Source organism: Schistocerca americana, chromosome 5 (genome assembly GCF_021461395.2).
Source record: "Schistocerca americana isolate TAMUIC-IGC-003095 chromosome 5, iqSchAmer2.1, whole genome shotgun sequence".
NCBI classification, from domain to species: Eukaryota; Metazoa; Arthropoda; class Insecta; order Orthoptera; family Acrididae; genus Schistocerca; species Schistocerca americana.
Window position 1 is genome coordinate 349,633,434 of NC_060123.1, and position 26,073 is coordinate 349,659,506.

General features: G+C 40.0%; 1 protein-coding gene across 2 annotated transcripts in view; it reads left to right on the forward strand.

The window, feature by feature from the left end:
- Window positions 1-26,073, forward strand: part of LOC124615439 (rho-associated protein kinase 2) — a 209,116-nt gene that overhangs the window by 51,236 nt on the left and 131,807 nt on the right. For both annotated transcript variants that reach the window (XM_047143326.1, XM_047143327.1), the window contains exon 12: window positions 11,817-11,853. In XM_047143326.1, the coding sequence (XP_046999282.1) occupies window positions 11,817-11,853 (37 nt within the window). The remainder of the gene's footprint in view (window positions 1-11,816; window positions 11,854-26,073) is intronic.

Sequence of the window (26,073 nt, forward strand, 5' to 3'; positions counted from 1 at the left end):
TTAAAAATATTTCAACATAATATGGAACATTAGAAGCTTCGTGGTATATGAGAGCCAACTCGTGGCATTGATAAGCGTGCCTAAGGACACCGTTTCCTTGAGGATATCATGGTTGAAGTGGTCGTCCGTTGTCAAAAATGTATTCAAGGATGCTGTGTGCTGCCTTGACAGCAGTGGTTGATACTCACTGCCAAAGTTGAAAGATAATGGCGTTGCTAACAGAAGTGGCTCCAGTGTGCCAAAATTTTGTAGTCAACAGCAAGACTTTGGTTGATGTTTGCAATGAAAAGACCAATTGACTAAAACTAAGCTGAAACCAAAATTGGAAACCAGTAAAAAAATTTTTCTCAAAATGTAATGTCCATGTATAAAATTGCATTAAGAAATTTATGAATATGGAATAAAAAGCTAACCATCATTGATATGGTGATAAATTTTAATAAATATGCATCTTTTATGTAGAAGAGATAATCACCTCTAAAATAACCAAGTACTTTTGTAAGATTCATTGTCATTTTACCATTAAGAAGTGAAAATTGACTTTGCTGTGGAGATTTCATAAAAGACAAAATAAAAACATGAGATGAAGTGTAACTAGAAAAGCAGCTATCCTATTCTTTAAATAACTTCATCTTTTCAACCACAAATATGCTTCTCTACACTTTACTGTATATCAGGAGTAATACATTAACCTGCAGTGACCATGGAAAATATATTTTGACCTGACTGATTGTAACTTTTAAATACGTTTCAAGGAATATGTGTCTGGTGTGTCACGTGATAAAACAGTTTTTAAACACCACCTTACGAATAGTAAACATTCAGGGAATATCACGAATAATCTTGAAATTATGCACACCACTTCTAAAGTATTACTTCTGAATATTTTAGAACAGTTGCATTTTTTGGCACTGCAAGAATAATGTCACCTCTTTTGAATGAACAGTTGGATTTCTGTGAAAAAGTCTTTCTGACTTATTTGAAAATGTTATTTAAACAAGAGGATAGCTACTTTTCTAGTTACACTTAATCTCGTGTTTCTGTTTTGTCTTTTGTGCTATCTTCACACTGTAGCCAAGGGCGAGAAACTGTAAATTTATCAGGTTGTGGGCCGGTATTTGTAGTAAAATACATGACCACAGATGAATGCTCACGTAAAGTTTTTTTGAGATCGCAACTGAAGTGGAAATATATCGTATTCCTTTATTTGATGGGACAAATTTCAACAATTGATGAACTGGAACTTTTACCGTTTGTGCAAGCGAATTATCTCACAAAGGTGGAATTTGTGGACGGAGAGGCAGATATCCACAGTGTTGCAAGGGGAACATGAGTGTCTGAATTGGCTAAACAAGATTGGAAATGCAAGTCTCATCTTATTCAACACATTGCCGACAGTCACTTGGAATGTACGAAAGATAAGATAACCTCTTTTGTATTATGGAAATCTCTGTGCAATACATTTGAGAGAAAAGGAATTGCTAGTCAACTTCCGTTGAGAAAACAGTTGCTAACTATGAATTTTGATGCAATAAATGATATACTAGTTAATCACTTTCTTAAGTTTGATAAATTGATTTGAGATTTACATTTGACTGGAGCTACTGTCGAAGAAGCCTACATCATATGCCATCTCCTTTTTAACTATGCCTACAGAATACAACATAGCAGTCACTGCAGTCGAAATGCTGTCAATGAAAGACTTGACACTGAGGCTCGTGAAAAATTGGCTACGGAAGAAGAATTGAAATGGAAGGACATCATCGACAAAAAACAAAAATGAAGATATACTGCCTCGTACAGCTTTTCAGACTTAACAGTATCAGAAAAAAGGTTGAGCAGACATCAGTAAAACAATAAATCAGCAGGGAACTTCAGGGAAGCCTTTCAGCTTTATACTTACCGTCATTGTGGAAAGCCTGGTTGCAAAAGGGCTAACTGCAGAGTTAAGTTACCAAACAAGAACTCGGGAATCAGAAATTCAGTGGTCGTGGCTAATGTCAAGGAGGAAGATAGTTTTTATTTTGCAGCATCAAGTGAAGGTCAACTAGTGAACAACACAGATTGTTTCTTGGGCTCTGGAGCAACGGTACACTAGATTAACAGTAAGATTTCTCTCACTAATTTAAAGAAATTTGATCAACCGATGAAAAGTTAAAGTAGCTAAATCAGGCATTTTTCTTGAGGCTAAAGTAAAAAGGGGAAATTAAAGTCACTAGTGTTGTAAGAGGAAAGGAAATTCAGATATTGATCAGAGATGTATTATCTGTGCCTGATCTTAATTATAATTTGCTTTCATTTAGAAAATTGGAAATGAATGGTTTTAGTATCTTGTTTGAAAAACTTGAAGGTTTAATTAGAAATGGAAAAGAAAACATTTCCAGTGCAAATAGGAATTAATCTCAGCTAAATGTTGTAAATTTTTTGCAACGTAATGCCTTGCAGGTGCTTCAACTAAAACTAATGTGAAACTGTTGCACTGCAAGTTAGGCTATTTGAGTTACGATAGCTTAAATGCCTTCAGTCACAAGTTGATGTTATGGAGTTGCGCACTGCAACAATCCCTGCAGAACGATGCTCAGATTGTGTTAAGGAAAATAATCACAGCCGCCATACAATCACACTAGGAAACATGCCATCAGACCTCTTGAGTGGGTCCATATTGACCTGTGTGGGCCAGTCTCACCAGAATTGTTCAACAGGAAGAAGTATGTTCTCACATTTATCGATGACTTTACACGTTTCCCAGCGGCCTGTGCCCTGGAATCGAAGTCAGAGGTAACTTGCTATCTGAAGATGTTTTGCACCATGGCTTCAGCTCATTTCAACTTGAAGATCAGCAGATGGCAGAGTGACAATGGTTGTGAAAACATGTCGAATGGGTTGAAGCAATTTTTTGAAGGACAAGAAATACAGTTTGAGTTCACAATCAGATATTCTCAGCAAAATGGCGTCGTGGAGCAAATGAACAGAACTCTTATTGAGAAAGCTCTCTTGTTGACACTTTGGTGTAAATTGAGTAAGACCAGGTCAGAAACTGTTCACACTGCTGTATACCTGCTAAACGGAAGTCCTACTGCGGCTTTGAAAGAAAAGGTTTCTGCGGCTTTGTGGCACAACAAGAAACCTAACTTGAGTAAGCTGAGAGTTTGTGGATGTGTTGCTTATGTACTGGTCAAAGGGGTTGAGAACAGGGAAGTATGACAACAAATCCTTGAAGTGCTACTTCACTGGCTACTTTGGTGTCCAGAGGAAGGAAAAATTGTCACAGGAAGGAACATTGTTTTATATGAAGGAAGGTTTGACAGTTGAGGGCTGGGTTCCAGAATCCGTACAGGAATCGTCAGAGAGGAAACAGAAAGACGTTAATGAAGGAGCGTTCACCGAAAACGTTGTTAAATCAAGTGAGGGAGGTAATGAAAGAATTCCCATACCAGAATTGACCAGTGATGAAGAATAAACTGAAAGTGATGCTGGTTGACATTAGAACAGTAAGAGGAAACCTAAATATTTAGATGACTATGATGTTCTTGCACTGAATGCTGCATCATTTGTCAATGATGTACTGAAAAGTTACAAGGAAATTGCAATTCGTGAAGATCAGGAATACTGATATAAAGCTATACTGGATGAAACTGAGTCTATAACAGACAAAAGGATTTGACTACAAGGAAGTGTATGCACCAGTGACTTGGCTTGCAACTATTAGAATAATGCTAGTTATTGCAGTCCAACAAGGGCTGATTGTGGAACAACTAGATGTTGCCAGTACTTCTCTTCATGGATAACTCGAGGAGGAAATATACATATTATTCCGGAAGAACTGAAGAAAGGCTCAACTGGTTTGGTTTGCAGGTTACAGAAGTCTTTATACAGCTTCAAGCAAGCACCACTAGTGTGGAATCATTCTATTCATATGTTTCTTACCTCTGTAAGATTCGCTCAATCAGAAGCAGATAAATGTGTTTACTATATGATTTTATAGGAGGTTGTCATTTACATTGTGGTCTTTGTTGAAGACATTCTGATGGCAGAAAATAATAAAGAGCAAATGGACAGAGTGGAATTTAAGCTAAAGAAGAAGTTAACAATAAGGGAACTAGGAGAGCCGCAATCATACTTGGGAATCGAGATTTAAGCAACAAAGAAGAAATGTATCTGAGCCAAACATCATATTTGAAGTTTGCTACAGTGATTCAACATGCAAGATTGTAACCCAGTCAAAACACCTATGGATGTTAAACTGGAAATTAAGAAAGGATAAAGAATTGACAAGTCATGCAGAGGGTTGATTGGATGCTTGATGTATGCAATGACAGCAACAAGGCCTGATTTGTGTGCTGTAGTCAATTTCTTAAGCAGATACCAAAACAGTCCATTGGAAGAACTCTGAGTATGCTTGAAAAGAGTTTTGAGATACATCAAAGGAACCATCAACATGAAACTACGTTATCGAAAATGGGATCAAGAAGCTCTTCTAGCCTACACTGATACAAACTGGAATAAAAAGGAATATGCAAGATTTACCTCAGGTTGTCTGTTAGTTGTTTGGAAATACTGTCTGTTGGGCAATGAAGAGACAGACTAGTTTTGCTTTGTCTTCTAGAGGCAAAATATTTAGCTCCGTGAATAGTGGCGGGATGGGGCAGGGGGGGGGGGGGGGGGGGTCTGAAATGTGATATTAAAATTTGCTGCCTGAATAATTAAAAGGGAAATTTTGAAAGAATAATTGAAAGAAATTGGAAGGTACACATACCCTGAGTTAACTTTAACTAGCATTAATATCAACATACCCTCAATATTTAATGGATATATTCAGCATTTAACTTTACGTACTTCTTTTACTTGTTACTGCCACTGTGCACAGAGCTTGGTATGACAATACTGATTCCGAATTGCCCCTCTTCTGCTCACATAAGTTATTCTTGTCTGCTTCGATCCTCTTGATTCAGGATTCTCGGCGCATTGTGGAATTATGAAGTTGGGTATGGTCCTCACTAATGTACGAATAAACTTTTCTATCTCGATCAGTTTTCATTTACATCTTTTAATGTACAATTGGAATACACATTTTTTTAACAATATTAACTCGGCAGAATTCATCGTATGTCCACCCGCTATCATTTATAGAATTTAAAAACAAAGATGATTTGACTTACCATACGAAAGTGCTGGCAGGTCGATAGAAACACAAACAGACACATTTTGTGTTTCTATCGACCTGCCAGCGCTTTCGTATGGTAAGTCACATCATCTTTGTTTTTAAATATATATATTTTTTTTCTGGCTTAAATACTTGCTGGGTGTCATTCAAATTCCACTCCAGCCACTCGTTCGTATATTTGAGGATAATCGATTGTGTGTATGGTTACTGAAGAAATGGGAAAACTGTCAGTTGAGGAACAATAATGTTAATATAATTTTGCCCATCAGCTGCACCACTGCAAAATAATCAACGTCGAGAATGTACATTCAGAGAACCAGATTGCAGACATCTTTACCAAAGGTTTATCGGCTCCTAGATTCATCGCTTGGAGAAGCTTGTTGGCTTTATCTGAATTTTTGTTGATGTTAAATGTAAAGTCACTGAATTGAGGAGGGTGTTGAGAGTGCAATTTCAATGTTTATATCTGTGATTTATGTAAAATACGTACAAAGATAAAAAGTATGTTTGCTGCCATGATTATTCTGTGCTCAGTTGTCTTCAGTTATTTTTCAGTTTAATAAAACCAACTGACTATTATCTTTAATGTTTTGTGATAGTTATTTAAGGCGAGAAACTGAACATTTATCAATTTTCATAGTCATTGTTTGTGACTTACTGCATGACGAATGCATCTTATTTGTCTATGGTCATTTGGCATTTTAAAGCAATTTAGGGCTGTCAGATTTTGTACAATGTTTTGTACACTGTTTCTGATGTGATAGTGAAGTGGAAATGTGAACAGACACATACAGCACAAAAGTGTACAGGCCTACATCGTCTGTTGACTGACAGAGACAGCCGACAGTTGAAGAGGGTCGTAATGTGTAATAGGCACCGGCCGTTGTGGCTGAGTGGTTCTAGGCGCTTCAGTCTGTAACCGCGGGACCGCTACGGTCGCAGGTTTGAATCCTGCTTCGGGCATGGCTGTGTGTGATGTCCTTAGGTTAGTTAGGTTTAAGTAGTTCTAAGTTCTAGGGTACTGATGACCTGAGATGTTAAGTCCCATAGCGCTCAGAGCCATTTGTAATAGGCAGACGTCTATCCAGACCACCACAGAGGGTTTCCAGACTGCATCAGGATCCACTGCAAGTACTATGACAGTTAGGCAGGAAGTAAGGAAGCATGGATTTCATGGTTGAGTGGGTGCTCATAAGCCACACATCATGTTGGTAAATACCAAATGACACCTCACTTGGTGTACGGAGCACAAACATTGGACAATTGATTAGTGGAAAAATGTTGTGTGGAGTGGTAAATCATGGTACACAGTGTGACGATCCGATGGCAGGGTGTGGGTATGGCGTAATTTAGAAATCTGTATTTGTACTATAGTTTTGAGATCGTTATTGTGTTGTCAACTAAGATCTTATGTAGCACTTGGCATTTTGCTCCGCTAATGCTTTCAGTATTCAACTGGCAGACTCTTTCAGTGTCCTAGCTTTCCAGAGGGATAGCCCTCAGAAGAACCATTTGTCGACTCGGTCATGCTCTGATTGTGTTGTAACATTTACCAGGATATCTCAAGGATTGTCTGGTTGCAAGTATTTTGCTGCTTGTTTATCACCATCCAGTGGACGTGCGGGGTAATTAAAAATTAAACATATGGCTGTAAGCAACAGAAGTCTCAACATTTCACCTTAACAGTAAGGTGGCCGGCAAAAAGCTCAGTCTGCACCTTGAAGGAAGGTTGCTCAAACATAATCTAGGGGTCACACTTGATAGAACACTCAGTTACAAACAACATATATTAAGAAAATTAAAACTCGAGACAACCTTCTCTGGAAAATCTATATGACACACCATGGAGATTAATGAATGGAATGGATGGAATTGCCATATAAAATCTGGTCGGTTCTTAACTGAATGAGAGCCAACACTGGAAGCTGTACCTACTCTTTGCACAAGTGTAAGAAAATAACTTTACCAAGTTGAGACTGTGGCACTGAAAAACAGGCTGTCACCATGTAAATCAAGAATGTCCTCAGAGAGCTTTCCCTGGTGATCCAACAGAGTTCTTGGTGATGACGGGTCAATAGGTCATATTCGTGGCCTGGATAGTAGATTGTAGTTTGAGATAACTGTAGTAGTATTATTTGTTTTGTGATGTAGCTTTGTTGTTGTTGTTGTTGTTGTGGTCTTCAGTCCTGAGACTGGTTTGATGCAGCTCTCCATGCTACTCTATCCTGTGCAAGCTTCTTCATCTCCCAGTACCTACTGTAACCTACATCCTTCTGAATCTGCTTAGTGTATTGATCTCTTGGTCTCCCTCTACGATTTTTACCCTCCACGCTGCCCTCCAATGCTAAATTTGTGATCCCTTGATGCCTCAAAACATGTCCTACCAACTGATCCCTTCTTCTAGTCAAGTTGTGCCACAAACTTCTCTTCTCCCCAATCCTATTCAATACCTCCTCATTAGTTACGTGATCTACCCACCTTATCTTCAGCATTCTTCTGTAGCACCACATTTCGAAAGCTTCTATTCTCTTCTTGTCCAAACTGGTTATCGTCCATGTTTCACTTCCATACATGGCTACACTCCATACAAATACTTTCAGAAACGACTTCCTGACACTTAAATCTATACTCGATGTAAACAAACTTCTCTTCTTCAGAAACGATTTACTTGCCATTGCCAGTCTACATTTTATACCCTCTCTACTTCGACCATCATCAGTTATTTTACTCCCTAAATAGCAAAACTCCTTTACTACTTTAAGTGTCTCATTTCCTAATCTAATCCCCTCAGCATCACCAGATTTAATTTGACTACATTCCATTATCCGCGTTTTGCTTTTGTTGATGTTCATCTTATATCCTCCTTTCAAGACACTGCCCATTCCGTTCAACTGCTCTTCTAAGTCCTTTGCTGTCTCTGACAGAATTACAATGTCATCGGCGAACCTCAAAGTTTTTACTTCTTCTCCATGAATTTAAATACCTACTCCGAATTTTTCTTTTGTTTCCTTTACTGCTTGCTCAATATACAGATTGAATAACATCGGGGAGAGGCTACAACCCTGTCTCACTCCCTTCCCAACCACTGCTTCCCTTTCATGTCCCTCGAGTCTTATAACTGCCATCTGGTTTCTGTACAAATTGTAAATAGCCATTCGCTCCCTGTATTTTACCCCTGTCACCTTCAGAATTTGAAAGAGAGTATTCCAGTTAACGTTGTCAAAAGCTTTCTCTAAGTCTACAAATGCTAGAAAAGTAGGTTTGCCTTTTCTTAATCTTTCTTCTAAGATAAGTCGTAAGGTTAGTATTGCCTCACGTGTTCCAACATTTCTACAGAATCCAAACTGATCTTCCCCGAGGTCCGCTTCTACCAGTTTTTCCATTCGTCTGTAAAGAATTCGCGTTAGTACTTTGCAGCTGTGACTTATTAAACTGATAGTTCGGTAATTTTCACATCTGTCAACACCTGCTTTCTTTGGGATTGAAATTATTATATTCTTCTTGAAGTGTGTGGGTATTTCGCCTGTCTCATACGTCTTGCTCACCAGATGGTAGAGTTTTGTCATGACTGGCTCTCCCAAGGCCATCAGTAGTTCTAATGGAATGTTGTCTACTCCCGGGGCCTTGTTTCGACTCAGGTCTTTCAGTGCTCTGTCAAACTCTTCACGCAGTATCTTATCTCCCATTTCTTCTTCATCTACATCCTCTTCCATTTCCATAATATTGTCCTCAAGTACATCGCCCTTGTATAAACCCTCTATATACTCCTTCCACCTTTCTGCCTTCCCTTCTTTGCTTAGAACTGGTTTGCCATCTGAGCTCTTGATATTCATACAAGTGGTTCTCTTCTCTCCAAAGGTCTCTTTAATTTTCCTGTAGGCAGTATCTGTCTTACCCCTAGTGAGATAAGCCTCTACATCCTTACATTTGTCCTCTAGCCATCCCTGCTTAGCCATTTTGCACTTCCTGTTGATCTCACTTTTGAGACGTTTGTATTCCTTTTTGCCTGCTTCATTTACTGCATTTTTATATTTTCTCCTTTCGTCAATTAAATTCAATATTTCTTCTGTTACCCAAGGATTTCTATTAGCCCTCGTCTTTTTACCTACTTGATCCTCTACTGCTTTCACTACTTCATCCCTCAAAGCTACCCATTCTTCTTCTACTGTATTTCTTTCCCCCATTCCTGTCAATTGTTCCCTTATGCTCTCCCTGAAACTCTCTACAACCTCTGGTTCTTTCAGCTTATCCAGATCCCATCTCCTTAAATTCCCGCCTTTTTGCAGTTTCTTCAGTTTCAATCTACAGTTCATAACCAATAGATTGTGGTCAGAATCCACATCTGCCCCTGGAAATGTCTTACAATTTAAAACCTGATTCCTAAATCTCTGTCTTACCATTATGTAATCTATCTGATACCTTTTAGTATCTCCAGGATTCTTGCAGGTATACAACCTTCTTTCATGATTCTTGAACCAAGTGTTAACTATAATTAAGTTATGCTCTGTGCAAAATTCTACAAGGCGGCTTCCTCTTTCATTTCTTCCCCCCAATCCATATTCACCTACTATGTTTCCTTCTCTCCCTTTTCCTACTGACGAATTCCAGTCACCCATGACTATTAAATTTTCGTCTCCCTTCACTACCTGAATAATTTCTTTTATCTCGTCATACATTTCATCAATTTCTTCAACATCTGCAGAGCTAGTTGGCATATAAACTTGTACTACTGTAGTAGGCATGGGCTTTGTGTCTATCTTGGCCACAATAATGGGTTCACTATGCTGTTTGTAGTAGCTAACCCGCACTCCTATTTTTTTATTCATTATTAAACCTACTCCTGCATTACCCCTATTTGATTTTGTATTTATAACCCTGTAATCACCTGACCAAAATTCTTGTTCCTCCTGCCACCGAACTTCACTAATTCCCACTATATCTAACTTTAACCTATCCATTTCCCTTTTTAAATTTTCTAACCTACCTGCCCGCTTAAGGGATCTGACATTCCACGCTCCGATCCGTAGAATGCCAATTTTCTTTCTCCTGATAACGACGTCCTCTTGAGTAGTCCCCGCCCGGAGATCCGAATGGGGGACTATTTTACCTCCGGAATATTTTACCGAAGAGGACGCCATCATCATTTAATCATACAGTAAAGCTGCATGTCCTTGGGAAAAATTACGGCTGTAGTTTCCCCTTGCTTTCAGCCGTTCGCAGTACCAGCACAGCAAGGCCGTTTTGGTTAATGTAGCTATATGATAAGTAAATAACTGAATTTAAGTTCTGAAATACTTGTTCCCAAATTATGTTTGAATTTCTTATAGCATCTTCATAATGCAGTTCTTCAATACGACACTGTCTCTGTAGATGTACACTCAAGGATTTATTCATAGGTAAAAAAGTATATACTGATACATGCTTGGGTTAATCTCAAGGACAAAAATAAAACAAATGAATGAAGAATGGAATGCACTCCCCAGCCCCTATTTAAGTTTTTACGTGTTCCAAGTTCCTAATGTCTATGTATTATTTTAAAAAAAGGAAATTAAACTGTTTATTTTCTACGTACATCTGGCTTCAGAATTTCTGTTTGCAAGCGTTCGCATGAGTCTTCAACAGTATAAATAAATTTGAGTTTTTGAACTCTGCCTTCTGTGGATATCAATATATTTCTGTAAAAATATTACACAAAGCTTATTGTTGTTTTTCTATTTTATGACTAAAAACTATGACTTATGGATTTTTATATTGTTTTGACAGCTCACTTAAAGTACAGTAATTTGAAAGTGGATTTACGTAGGTTGGCTTCGTTTTATGCTTTTTACATCGTTTGACAGCATGTCATATCTGAAGTAGTCCCAAGAATTTGCCTGAAGGGTTTTTAATTTTGAAGTACTTTTACGACAGTAGTTGTTGTGTATGACCTGTACTTAAGTTTTTGTCCCATTTTTCATCTTTAGTATTACTTTATTTTTCATTTGTAATTACTTACATTTTTTCCACGCCTTTTTATGCTTCACTATCACCTGTTCCCATACACTTTTTACACAAAAATGAGATTTGAGCAAACACAATGTTGCCACACGCATTGAAAGATTCTATATTACTATCAGTGTTCACTTGTACTTTGTTTTATTTCTGTTCAGTGTGGCACTAATTTGGAATGTTTGGTGAGATATTGTTTTGTGTCTGCCAGGGGGAATGTACTTTCAACTTTTTGTTGCAGCTGGTAATTTAACCTTCGCTTGTTCTCTCTTAATTTGCTTGTTTTGTTTTGTTGATTAATCTGTTCATTTTTTGTGTGTTGTACCCATTCTCTCTGGCTATATGGTGAAACATTGTTTAGTTCCTCTGTGTAGTTTTGTTTGTCCAGTAGAGTTAAGTATGGGATTAGCTGAATCGGCAAATAAAAAATATATTTTAATGCAGTAAAATATGTATTTACTGATTAAGTGTTGTGTGGAGAAATGCACTTGGGTTGTACAGAAACCTGTAGTGTAGTTGTGTGAAACCAGCTTGTCTAGTTATGTGCTGTTATTTGATTGAGTATGGGAATGAAGATACGGATGTATAAAAATATCAATAGCAGAGCTATTGTGATCTATAACTTGTTCCTCAAATAAGCTGATATTGTACATTTTGTTTATAGGTTACTGTCTGGCAACAGAAGGCTAATTCAGGATGTGGTGAGTTCTTATTTGATATATTAAAAGTTGCTCTTGATATCTATGGATGTTTGATGTTTGGAACTAGAAATTAGCTGCAAATTATTTCTAAACAAAGTTCTTGACTTCACAGTGTTCCCGTTGCCAGTTTTAACAGTCTTTGTAAAATCAAGCTCTTTGTTATCGTGAAAGTTGACCGTAGCGGTCTGTTATAAATCTTCATAATTCTATTTCTTCCACAAATTTAGTAGGCTGTTTCTAAATTGTAGAGATGAATTTCCAAAGTGAAGATCTTACTCTGTATTGCACGTGGGCAGCCTTAGGCACAAATATTTAATCAATTGAATTCATACCATAAAACTCGGTAAATTATATTTGTATCAATCACTCAGCTTCTTAACACTTCGTTTCAAGGAGTTGTAAGGAGAACCTGTAGTTTAGTGACGTATGTATAGATGTTTTTGTGAGATGTGAGGAGTCACCTGCATTAAATTTAATTTGGTTGTAACATATTTTGGCAAGTATCTTTTTATCCAGATATGGAACTGAAATAGTGCATTACAACAGTTCATTATGTCTGCTTGTGTCTGTATATGTGTGGATGGATATGTGTGTGTGTGCGCGCGAGTGTATACCCGTCCTTTTTTTCCCCCTAAGGTAAGTCTTTCCGCTCCCGGGATTGGAATGACTCCTTACCCTCTCCCTTAAAACCCACATCCTTTCGTCTTTCCCTCTCCTTCCCTCTTTCCTGTTGAGGCAACAGTTTGTTGCGAAAGCTTGAATTTTGTGTGTATGTTTGTGTTTGTTTGTGTGTCCGTCGACCTGCCAGCACTTTCATTTGGTAAGTCACATCATCTTTGTTTTTTTATATATATATATATATATATATATATATATATATATATATATATATATATATATATATATATATATATAGTGCCGGCATAGGAGCGGGATAAATAACTCAGACTATATATATATAATAGAGGGAAACATTCCACGTGGGAAAAATTATATATAAAAACAAAGATGAGGTGACTTACCGAACGAAAGCGCTGGCAGGTCGTAGACACACAAACATACACACAAAATTCAAGCTTTCGCAACAAACTGTTGTCTCATCAGGAAAGAGGGAAGGAGAGGGAAAGACGGAAGGAAGTGGGTTTTAAGGGTGAGGGTAAGGAGTCATTCCAACCCCGGGAGCGGAAAGACTTACCTTAGGGGGAAAAAAGGACAGGTATACACTCGCACACACACACATATCCATCCACACATACAGTTACAAGCAGACATATTTAAAGACAAAGAGTTTGGGTAGAGATGTCAGACGAGGCAGAAGTGTAGAGGCAAAGAAGTTGTTGAAAGACAGGTGAGGTATGAGTGGCGGCAACTTGAAATTAGCGGAGATTGAGGCCTGGAGGATAACGAGAAGAGAGGATATACTGAAGGGCAAGTTCCCATCTCTGGAGTTCGGATAGGTTGGCGTTGGTGGGAAGTATCCAGATAACCCGGATGGTGTAACACTGTGCCAAGATGTGCTGGCTGTGCACCAAGGCATGTTTAGCCACAGGGTGATCCTCATTACCAACAAACACTGTCTGCCTGTGTCCATTCATGAGAATGGACAGTTTGTTGCTGGTCATTCCCACATAGAATGCATCACAGTGTAGGCAGGTCAGTTGGTAAATCACGTGGGTGCTTTCACACGTGGCTCTGCCTTTGATCGTGTACACCTTCCGGGTTACAGGACTGGAGTAGGTGGTGGTGGGAGAGTGCATGGGACAGGTTTTGCATCTGGGGCGGTTACAAGGATAGGAGCCAGAGGGTAGGGAAGGTGGTTTGGGGATTTCATAGGGATGAACTAACAGGTTACGAAGGTTAGGTTGACGGCGGAAAGACACTCTTGGCGGAGTGGGGAGGATTTCAGCACAGCGAAGCACTGGACGAAACGTTAGGAGCTGAAGAGTTTCATGGACCACGACCTTACATCCCGCAAGGTTTACCAGAAAAAACATCCGGTCGTGAAAGCCTTCATACCACACGTATTATTATTTATATTTATAATTTAAGGACTAAAGGTAACAACCCACCAAATAGTAGAGCCACTGAATATTTGAAAGGCATGTAAACAAGACTGAAAACTTTGTTAGCATTTGGATGAATGCTTTCCCAGAGCTATCGTGTACTCGTAATGCATCCAGATGGCTGAACACCTTAAAGCAGGCTCATCCAAGAATTGCGCCACTTTGTGGGCGCAAGGCAGTGTAATTCAGCATCCCGTATGTGACTCTGTTCGCTAGTGCCGGCATAGGAGTGGGAGAAATAGCTGTGGAGCGAGTGAGACCACACAGCACTGCTCTGTGCTGAACTGCCCAACATAAACAAAGTAACAGAGGAAAGTGGACAGTGAGCGGTAAAACAAGCAAACCATTTGCTGTTTAGGTAACAATTAGTGTTTGTGTGGCATAATTACTATGCAAAGCCTTAGAAAACAATATCCGAAACAAAAGGATAACTTAGTAGTTTTCAGACCCACAGTTTGATTCTATTACGTAGTATTGCACATGCACACACATCATATGTCCAGTAGGCATCTTCTGAAAGATATATCAATTTCTTAAATGAACTAGTGTCATAAATATTCTATTTTAGAAATAATTTTACTTAAGGGATATAGAGTTTCATTCTTACTGTTAGTAATTGTAAGAATGAAACTCTACTGTTAGTATTTACAAGTAAATATTTTTTGCTGTACTTCATGCTACAGCTTTTTGTATCATTTTTCAGAGTTTAGACATTGGATTCTTAGTTTGCTGTTTAATTTTAATTGACAAAGTTTGAAAAGTTATTAAAAAATGGAATTAAGGTTATAAAAGACGTGTAATCCGTACAGTCAACATTTTTAAACAAGACAATTAGTATTTTATACGTTTTTCTTTTTCAAGGAAATGATGTTGTCTAAGTTTGGTACAATATTCCGGGAGACTGCTAACATCAAAGCATTAGTCAAATTTTTATCGCCAAGCAGTGAACGGTTCTTAGTTTTAGCAAGCTTTAAAAGGGAGAAAAAGCACTCACAAATATGCGTGGAACTAAACATTGAGAGAACTTTGGCTGCATGCTTGTGCAAAAGAGGGTACTTATCTCACAGAAAACAGCTGTAAAAGTCGTCCAAAGTTTTAAACATAAGAAAGTCAGAGTGTATACGACCCGGGACAACCGGGAGATCTGGGAAAAACCCGGGAATTTTTTCATCTGGGAGAAAACTTGGAAAAACCCGGGAATTTTTCATTGTTTTTTTTCCAGCTAAATTTTTGTAATTTTGACTGGTAAGAAGCGATACTCTAACAAAGGATATTACTGTATCCTGCTACTGCAGAATAATACCGCAGCAATAAAACAAGAACGAGAGAAAAAACGAAAATAAAACTTAAATTGCAAAGGAAATGCGCAATATACAGCAAAAAAACACAGTGCTCATACAAGCATCTGCCAACAGCAAAATATGTCAAAGGCTTTAGGAAGACTATGCAATGCTTCGTAACAACAAATTGCCTCCGATGAGCGTGACGTCACAATTGTTTACATTAGGTTCGGTTTAGCAGTTACGAGCGGGATCATGCGCATGCGCAGTTGAGTAATACCTTCTCCCGCTTCTGGCTACAGAAATGTGGCTGTTGGCTGTGTAAGCAGTCACAGCAAGCAGTTAGATGATACCGGGAAAAATTTTACTGGAGTGCCCAAGCTGCCAGATTCATGCATGTGCAGCAGGCCCAGATCTAGGAGGGGGAGGGGGCGAAAATTCGTATTCTTGAGGGGAGAAACCTTGTTTCACAAAGCGACTAGCATCCAGCGCACGTTAGTCTATCGATTATTCATATGACTTTGAAATACATCCATGTCGGTTTTCGAACATTATTGAACACATTCTAAGTTGATTTCTGAATGAATTGTAAGTTGATCTGTGAATGCGTGCATAATGTACATGATGTCTCTGTCAGGGGAATCCTCGTTGCATGTAGAAACAAACTTTTCTGTAGACAAAAGGGGCTATACGAGGTGAACGGAGTTAATGCCGAACGGATGAATGCCAACCACTGTCTGATTGTGTGGTTGATTGGCTTTGCGAAAGATGAGCGTTGTTATAATTACTAGCGAAATCCATAGATTCAGACTACAGGAGTCGAAATAAACAAATAACAGGTAAGAAAGATTATGTATTGCCTTCTTGGTGTATCCAAGAAACTGAAATTTTGACAGAAATTTTTTGGCCAGATCGCTACACTAGTAAGGGCCAGTTGTACAGTCCCTGGCTAGCAGCCGCTTTAAGTTATATTCTGAAAGAAGCACGGAAATCGCGTTGTACGAATGTGTAACAACGCCTACCCGGGGAATAACCGTGGGGAACTAAACCGGTGATTCTGGCAGAGTTAGTGAAGTTAACCTGTGAATGAGCTTTGACATTGGCAGGAATAGTTACAGAATTAGTGATAACAAGACTGTTTGTTAGAACGAGGAAGGAGAAGAAACGGGGACATCGCACAAATTATGAAACAATATGACGATTCCAAGTTTGTATAAAAATTTCGTACTACTACTTTTGGATCTCGTGCTTGAGAAACTGGAGCGTATGAGTGAAGTGCGAAACTATTTCCTAACGTAAAGCTTTTTGCTTGTAGTAGGCCTAATAGGCATTTGATATTGGTGCTTTGTGAATTATATTCTGTCATTACAAAAAAACCTGTTTGTGCTAAAACAGTATCGTTTATTTGGTGTGTGTACAATTATTGTAGCAGTAGAAAGGCCTATTTTGTTTTATCTAGCAGGCAGTGACAAAATAGATGGTATCAGATTGGGAAACCACACCAGTCTTGGGTCCTATTGTGTTAACAGCTTTTTCAGTATTAGACAACGACTTTTCGATTTTTCATGTAGCAAAACGTTTGACGAACTTTGATAAGATAATAGATTCTTTCGCAGAAAGGAAAGCACGCCATGTAAAACTGTAGCAGTATTAGAGAGAATAAAATTCTAGGAGCTAAGGATTGAAGAAATGTGTATTGTCTTGCTTGTCTCATGTCTTTACTGGGCTTATGTATCCTATATTTAATTTTATGTCACACAAAACAGCAAGTTGTTAGCTGATAGGCAATAAAGAGTGCAAATTTTCTGAAGAGTTTTTTTTTTTTTAAAAAAAAAAGAGGGACAGGATGTCAAACCGGCCGACTGTAAGCAGGAGAGGCACCACAGGACATTTTAATTGCCACTGTCCAGAATATGCTTTGATGGCATCCATTACAAAATATACACGTTTCAATTCCACAGAGCGAAATACAGTGACGTGCAATAGAAGAATGCTGTGTGAGGAGGCGAGGCACTGCACTTTGGCACGCTTATGACCAAATAACATGTCTTACATTTCCTCCAACATGTATGTTTCATGCATCAGACTCTTCAGAAAGATGTACGCTAAAAAATGAACATATTTTTGAAAATTAGATTTTTTAAAAAAATTTTGACGACCTATCTCAAACGCTCGAGGGAGTGGCGGGGTATTGCCCTGGTTCGGAAATATCGTAGATACGGGGCTGGTGCGCAGAGCAGTCTGAGTTATAGTGGGGGAAGTGGATAGTCACCACGTGACCCGTATTTACATTTAGTGATTTTGCTGTATCCTCTTCGTTTGCTGCTCTCATGTCAAATGAAAACAAAACAGATATCTGTGCCCGGGAGCTATAAATTGAATTAAAATGCATTCACATAATTACGGGATGCTAAAATGTGTTATTAGTTGCAGATTTTATTTTATTTCTACCTTTCTGACAGTCAAGCATTAATTGCCTTGCAGAATAATAATGATATTTTTGTCAGTTTGCTAAAGAAATTTTCTTTTATTAACATATTCCGCTGAGGCAGACATATTTGAAACGTTTTCAACTTCTAACACTTATGACATTATGCCATAGTAAAGAACCAATCATGAGATAACACATTACTGGTACTCCAAGAAAATTTACAGCCCGAAAACCACATCGAAAAGCTGAATATCAGGTCGTGGCCTACTTCACTGGAAATCTGGACATATGAATGTGCACTTTAAATGTGCACTTTTTAGTATGGATCAGAAATTCCAATGCTCTTGGAGTGTCCTCTGATGTCTTGTTTCTTTTATGACATAATGTAAGCTCTTCTAATGTTTTACACATACGAACTTCCGGTCCCCCTACGACATGGTAGCTGTGCAAGCGCAGTGACGCCTGTCATCTGGTGCTCTCTAGCAATTGCAGAAACGAACCTTTTCTACCAGGTCGCGGGAAAATATTCGGAATGGTGGTTTGAAAAGCGTTACCTTCAAAGTAAATTTCCTTTTACGCAAGTTGAACTATGTGCGAGAATGTAAGATGAATTTCTTGAATCACAGAGCTTTTGATTGTCATTTAAAAATCAGCTCGTTGATGACGAGCCATTTCGATGAATTTTGAGCCCAGAAGATCAGACATTTATGTCGTTATTAAAAATTTTACTGGCATGTTTGTGTGATATATCTGAAATTGTAATAGGCGCATAAAAGACCAACATCTTGCAACAGATTAATATTATAGACCAATACTATATGTGAAAGCTTTGCGTTTCGTGTAGCGGCACTATGTATATTAATTTAAACCATTAACTTTTCCTGTTTGTGTCCTCGCGCTACTTAACAGTGATGTTGCTATTGGCTGACTACATCACGTGCTCTAAGCTCTGAATACCCGCTGTCATCGGCTGGCGAGATCACGTGACATGAGCTATCACTGGCTTACAAAAGCGTATGGCAATCTCGATTTCAATGCTTCGGAAAGTAACATGCGGTGTTTGGTGGAATTCGAATTTATACTTTCATAATATGAAAATATGTGGCACATCAAAGATTTTTCCAAAACGGGTTTTTTCCCCTGTGTTTCATTTTCTAAAGCACCGGGAAATTCTACGCCCATGTATAATACCATAATCATTCAAAGGACTGATATGTTATACAGTTCCGAGAGAAAAGTATACTGTCACTTAATAGGGGAAAAAGTATGTTTTCACCTGGGACAAAGTGTACTTTTAACCGGGAAATCTGGGAGAAATCCGGAAATTTTTTTTCCTTGTCCATGTATACACCCTGAAAGTGGTCCTTCAGGCAGATATCACACTGCAGGTCAATCAGCTCTAGTTGAAACGTTAGTGAGACGTCCTCTGCCCGAAGGGTAAATGGGCAAACAAATACATCTTAAGGCCTGATTAAGCTCACTTATCTCCAAAAATCTGTTTTAAAACTCTTCTTGTAATTCACAAATGATTTGAACATAATCTGAAAAATTCATATCTTCTTTAACACTGTCTAATGCAGCGAAGTGTCCACAGTTCTCCTCTTGCAACTGTTTTTCCCACAAAATAAGTTTTTTTTGAAATGCTTGAATTGTTTGTATTAAATCAACAACAGAGTGTTTTACTCCTTGGAGTGAAATATTCAAAGTATTTAAATGACCAGTTAGGTCACTAAAAAAGCCAAATTCGCCACCCACTTAGGATCACGAAGCAATTCTTCTGGACGCCCTTTCATTTCCGAAAAGGTATTGCTTTCATCCCTCAAGGAGAAAAACTGACCAAGCACCTTCCCTTTGCTCAGCCATCTTACTTCGGCATGGTAGGGAATGTCCAGGTATTTCGCTTTGATATCAACCGGAAATTCTTTAATTTGGCGTTATGTTAATCCATGCGAGTGAAGATAATTAACCATTCAAAAAACTATGCCCACAACATTATTTATGTTGACAGTCTTCCCAGAGTGCCTCCTGGTGTATCAGACAGTGGACTCCCGTGAATAAGGAACAGCTGACTTTAGCCATTTTTGATCTCACGTAACCCAGGGATCTAGTGCGTATCCCTCGTAATGCAGGGGGCTCCATCCGTTGTTACATTGGTCAGGCGTTCCCATTTTAAATCCATTGATTCGAATATGTTTTCCACAGCTAGAAAAATATCCAAACCTGTGGTTGTGTATTTAATGGTATTAGGTCAAGAAATTCTTCGGTGACATGCAGATTCTTGTCGACACCCCAAATGAATATGACAAGCTGAGAGATGTCCGCTACGTCCATGGACTCGTCAGGAGCGATAGAAAATGAAATGAAGTTTGCCGCTCTCTCCCTTAATTGCTGCTCCATATCTGAGGCCATATCTTCGACTGGGTGAGCAACAGTTTGAGGCAAAAGAGCTATTTTTTCAAATTTTTCCATGAGATCTGCTGGACAAATAAAAGCTGCCGAGTCAGCTAGGCAATCTTTGACAAGCACTTGTAACTTGCGCACATACTTTGTGCAACTGTTTCCTGCTCCTACCATAGAAAAAAAAAGAAAAAACACCTTACAATTAATTTTGCACAGACCTGTTTTTATAACACTTTCATCATTTTAACAATTAATTGTTTCTTTCGTTGAAACACAAATAAAAAACTAACAAAAAAAGCATGGTTTTAGGTGCGTTTTCCCCCAGTCCTCTGAAAAGTGGTCATAGACACTAGCAAGATCGGCGAAATATGGTCGCAAAATAAATTTTTATCTATTGGAATATTTGCATTTTAATTATTTGAGAACAAAGATCAAATTACAACAAATGTTGCCCCATCCATCAAAACACAAATACACAAAAAAAAGAATGACTCTTAATGGCGTGAGAGAGCATTTGTGACGACTCTTCAGAAAGTGGCAAAAAACAATGCACTTGAAACTTTTCCTTATGTCTGTACAGCACTATTTAATGCAACCCAAATATAAAAATTAACCAAAAATACCTGTTCCTTATTACTGACAACCCTGACACTCGATAATGGGCACATTGCTAAGAGACATATCAGATTATAAAATATAGTTTTATTTATCATCTTTATAAATAGAGTGTCATACGGTAGGAAACACTTCACTGTAATGCTGCTTGAAATTTTCTTTCAGTTCTTCAAGCCTTGATTGTGGCCCACTTGTGACAAATTTTCGAACAGATCTTTGTGTCACCTATTAAAGTGCCATTCAGTTGAGTACTGTTTTAAATGTGTGAGGTTCTGTTGACATACTAAACATTTGGCATGGTTTTTTTTGTCAGCAGTACAGAAGAAATTAATTTCCCACTCTGGTTTAAATAGTACAGAAGAGACGCTCCTCCTTTTTTTTTGTCTACATCTACATCTACATTTATACTCTGCAAGCCACCCAACGGTGTGTGACGGAGGGCACTTTACGTGCCACTGTCATTACCTCCCTTTCCTGTTCCAGTCGCGTATGGTTCGCGGGAAGAATGACTGCCGGAAAGCCTTTGTGCGCACTCGAATCTCTCTAATTTTACATTTGTGATCTCCTCAGGAGGTATAAGTAGGGGGACGCAATATATTAGATACCTCATCCAGAAACGCACCCTCTCAAAACCTGGACAGCAAGCTACACCCCGATGCAGAGCGTCTCTCTTGCAGAGTCTGCCACTTGAGTTTTCTATCCATCTCCGTAACATTATCACACTTACGAAATAACCCTGTGACGAAACGCGCCGCTCTACTTTGGATCTTCTCTATCTCCTTTGTCAACCCGACCTGGTACGGGTCCCACACTGATCAGCAGTACTCAAGTGTAGGTCGAATGAGTGTTTTGTAAGCCACCTCCTTTGTTGATGGACTACACTTTATAAGGACTCTCCCAATGAATCTCAACCTGGCACCCGCCTTACCAATTTTATATGATCATTCCACTTCAAATAGCTCTGTACGCCTACTCCCAGATATTTTACAGCTACCAATGTTTGTTCTGCTATCATATAATCATACAATAAAAGATCCTTTTTCCTATGTATTCGCAATAAATTACATTTGTCTATGTTAAGGGTCAGTTGCCACTCCCTGCACCAAGTGCCTATCCACTGCAGATCTTCCTGCATTTCACTGCAATTTTCTAATGCTGCAACTTCTCTGTATACTACAGCATCATCCGCGAAAAGCCGCATGGAACTTCTGACACTATCTACTAGGTCATATATATGTATTGTGAAAATCAATGGTCCCATAACACTCCCCTGTGGCATGCCAGACGTTACTTTAACGTCTGTAGACATCTCTCCATTGAGAACAACATGCTGTGTTCTGTTTGCTAAAAACTCTTCAATCCAGCCACACGGCTGGTCTGATATTCTGTAAGCTCTTACTTTGTTTATCAGGCAACAGTGTGGAACTGTATCGAACGCCTTCCGGGAGTCAAGGAAAATGGCATCTGCCTGGGAGCCTGTCTCTAATATTTTCTGGGTCTCATGAACAAATAAAGCGAGTTGGGTCTCACACGATCACTGTTTCCAGAATCCATGTTGATTCCTACTGAGTAGATTCAGGATTTCCAGAAATGACATGATACGCGGGGAAAAAACATGTTCTAAAATTCTGCAACAGATCGATGTCACAGATACAGGCCTATAGTTTTGCGCATCTGCTCGACGACCCTTCTTGAAGACTGGGACTACCTGTGCTCTTTTCCAATCATTTGGAACCTTCCGTTCCTCTATAGACTTGCGATACATGGATGTTAGAAGGGGGGCAAGTTCTTTCGTGTACTCTGTGTAGAATCGAATTGGTATCCCGTCAGGTCCAGTGGATTTTCCTCTGTTGAGTGATTTCAGTTGCTTTTCTATTCCTTGGACACTTATTTCGATGTCAGCCATTTTTTCGTTTGTGCGGTGATTCAGAGAAGGAACTGCAGTGCGGTCTTCCTCTGTGAAACAGCTTTGGAAAAAGGTGTTTAGTATTTCAGCTTTATGTGTGTCATCCTCTGTTTAATGCCATTATCATCCCAGAGTGTCTGGATACACTGTTTCGATCCACTTACTGATTTAACATAAGACCAGAACTTCCTAGAATTTTCTGTCAAGTCGGTACATAGAATTTTACTTTCGAATTCACTGAACGCTTCACGCATAGCCCTCCTTACACTTACACTAACTTTAACATCGTTTAACTGCTGCTGTTGATGATCGATCTTGATCCACTGTAGCCTTATGTTTGTTGACTAATGACTTTGTGTCGTATCAGTGCTTTTGACCACTGCTGTTGCAGTGGTCTGTCTTCCGTATGATACGCGTGTACAGTGGCATGGCGAGGTGCGGCAGGCACACCGCATTGTTAGCTAAGTTACATGGCTCGGCCACTGCCACTGCAACAGCATGTGAATTCGCCCGGGGCGCTGGCCTCGGGCAATCGTGGGTGCAAGTGCCCCAGGGACACAGTTTGGATGAGCCTGCCTCAAAATGTCCATGTCATGGATTAATGACTGGGCCAGTGTGCCTGTGGTTTTCCACATACGCAGGGGTAAGTAAAGGGCTGGTTTTCTCATTCCACGTCAGATATACAACACTGAAAAGTGATATTACATGTGATCATGTGATTACACTAGATGCTGAGAGGAGTAGTACGCAGATTCCGTCCTGTGGAGGGGGTTTTTGCTGGCAGTAGCTTTAAAATCCCCTTGAGGTTGGCAACCTCATCATAATAATAGCTTACACATGGGTGCCCTTCATCAGCCAATGTTGGGTCAGAAAATTTCGCAGAGAAATCATCTCTGCGAAATTTTCTGACCCAGCATTGGCTGATAAAGGGCACCAGAAGAGAAAGAAAGAGCGCACACACGCAAACTAGTACAGCAACATTTTACTACATGAGCTCACAGAGGTGTGTGTGTGTGTGTGTGTGTGTGTGTGTGTGTGTGTGTGTGTGTGTGTGTTGCCTTTCGATGACTCAGTGCCTCTCCAATTCATTGATTTGTTACCTTTACTCATTAAATTATTTGCAATTACTAGGAGTGTCCATTACAGTTTTCAATATCCACATGGACATGGTCATAAAAAATTGACTTTAAACAGTAAATGAGGCTTTCACTATGAACATTGTAAATTTTACATCTTTACTGTTTGTTGAGGATCAGGCCATAATTGGTATTACTGAAAATGAAATACAGAGAGCAGTACATATAGTGATCCTGATTGCAGTACATATAGTGATCCTGATTGCAGCTATATGTGGTTTTGACAGTTTCCACAAATAAAAGTAAAGGTAACGGCATTTCAAGGATTAGAGTTAATAAGATCAAAAATTCTAATAAATGGAAAAATAATTGAATACTTATGTGAATTAAGACATGTCATGTCATCTTAAATATACAAAATTGGACAATGTTGAAATGAAATTTCAAAGATTTAGGCATTTCTGTGGCATAATGTGTTGAACATTAATAAGTAACATTTGAACGGAAACCCTACTCAAACTTTAAAAAGTCATAGCTCTTTGAGCTGAACTCTTTTAACGTCTGACCAAATAAGGCAATGTGAATGACCTGAAATGGATCTGACGTCCCCACATTTCTTTCTGTGCGGAAAGTTGAAGGACATTTGCTATCGTGATCCACCAACAATGCCTGACAACATGCGTCAGCACATTGTCAATGCATGTGCGAACATTACGGAAGGCGAACTACTTGCTGTTAAGAGGAATGTCATTTGAGGAAGTCATATCCCTGCTGGAGAGCCATTAAGAGTCTGATCCAGTCCCGGAAAGTATCCTGTCACAAGTGGGGCACTTTTGGGGTTCTTCTGTGGGAGGTTCTGGGTTTGAGGGGATGAGGAAGTGGCTCTAGCTATTTGCTTCTGTATCAGGTCGGGAGGGTAGTTGCGGGATGCAAAAGCTGTTTTCAGGTTATTGGTGTAATGGTTCAGGGATTCAGGACTGCAGCAGATTAGTTTGGCACGAAGACCTAAGCTGTAGGGAAGCGACCGTTTGATATACACTCCTGGAAATGGAAAAAAGAACACATTGACACTGGTGTGTCAGACCCACCATACTTGCTCCGGACACTGCGAGAGGGCTGTACAAGCAATGATCACACGCACGGCACAGCGGACACACCAGGAACCGCGGTGTTGGCCGTCGAATGGCGCTAGCTGCGCAGCATTTGTGCACCGCCGCCGTCAGTGTCAGCCAATTTGCCGTGGCATACGGAGCTCCATCGCAGTCTTTAACACTGGTAGCATGCCACGACAGCGTGGACGTGAACCGTACGTGCAGTTGACGGACTTTGAGCGAGGGCGTATAGTGGGCATGCCGGAGGCCGGGTGGACGTACCGCCGAATTGCTCAACACGTGGGGCGTGAGGTCTCCACAGTACATCGATGTTGTCGCCAGTGGTCGGCGGAAGGTGCACGTGCCCTTCGACCTGGGACCGGACCGCAGCGACGCACGGATGCACGCCAAGACCGTAGGATCCCACGCAGTGCCGTAGGGGACCGCACTGCCACTTCCCAGCAAATTAGGGACACTGTTGCTCCTGGGGTATCGGCGAGGACCATTCGCAACCGTCTCCATGAAGCTGGGCTATGGTCCCGCACACCGTTAGGCCGTCTTCCGCTCACGCCCCAACATCGTGCAGCCCGCCTCCAGTGGTGTCACGACAGGCGTGAATGGAGGGACGAATGGAGACGTGTCGTCTTCAGCGATGAGAGTCGCTTCTGCCTTGGTGCCAATGATGGTCGTATGCGTGTTTGGCGCCGTGCAGGTGAGCGCCACAATCAGGACTGCATACGACCGAGGCACACAGGGCCAACACCCGGCATCATGGTGTGGGGAGCGATCTCCTACACTGGCCGTACACCACTGGTGATCGTCGAGGGGACACTGAATAGTGCACGGTACATCCAAACCGTCATCGAACCCATCGTTCTACCATTCCTAGACCGGCAAGGGAACTTGCTGTTCCAACAGGACAATGCACGTCCGCATGTATCCCGTGCCACCCAACATGCTCTAGAAGGTGTAAGTCAACTACCCTGGCCAGCAAGATCTCCGGATCTGTCCCCCACTGAGCATGTTTGGGACTGGATGAAGCGTCGTCTCACGCGGTCTGCACGTCCAGCACGAATGCTGGTCCAACTGAGGCGCCAGGTGGAAATGGCATGGCAAGCCGTTCCACAGGACTACATCCAGCATCTCTACGATCATCTCCATGGGAGAATAGCAGCCTGCATTGCTGCGAAAGGTGGATATACACTGTACTAGTGCCGACATTGTGCATGCTCTGTTGCCTGTGTCTATGTGCCTGTGGTTCTGTCAGTGTGATCATGTGATGTATCTGACCCCAGGAATGTGTCAATAAAGTTTCCCCTTCCTGGGACAATGAATTCACGGTGTTCTTATTTCAATTT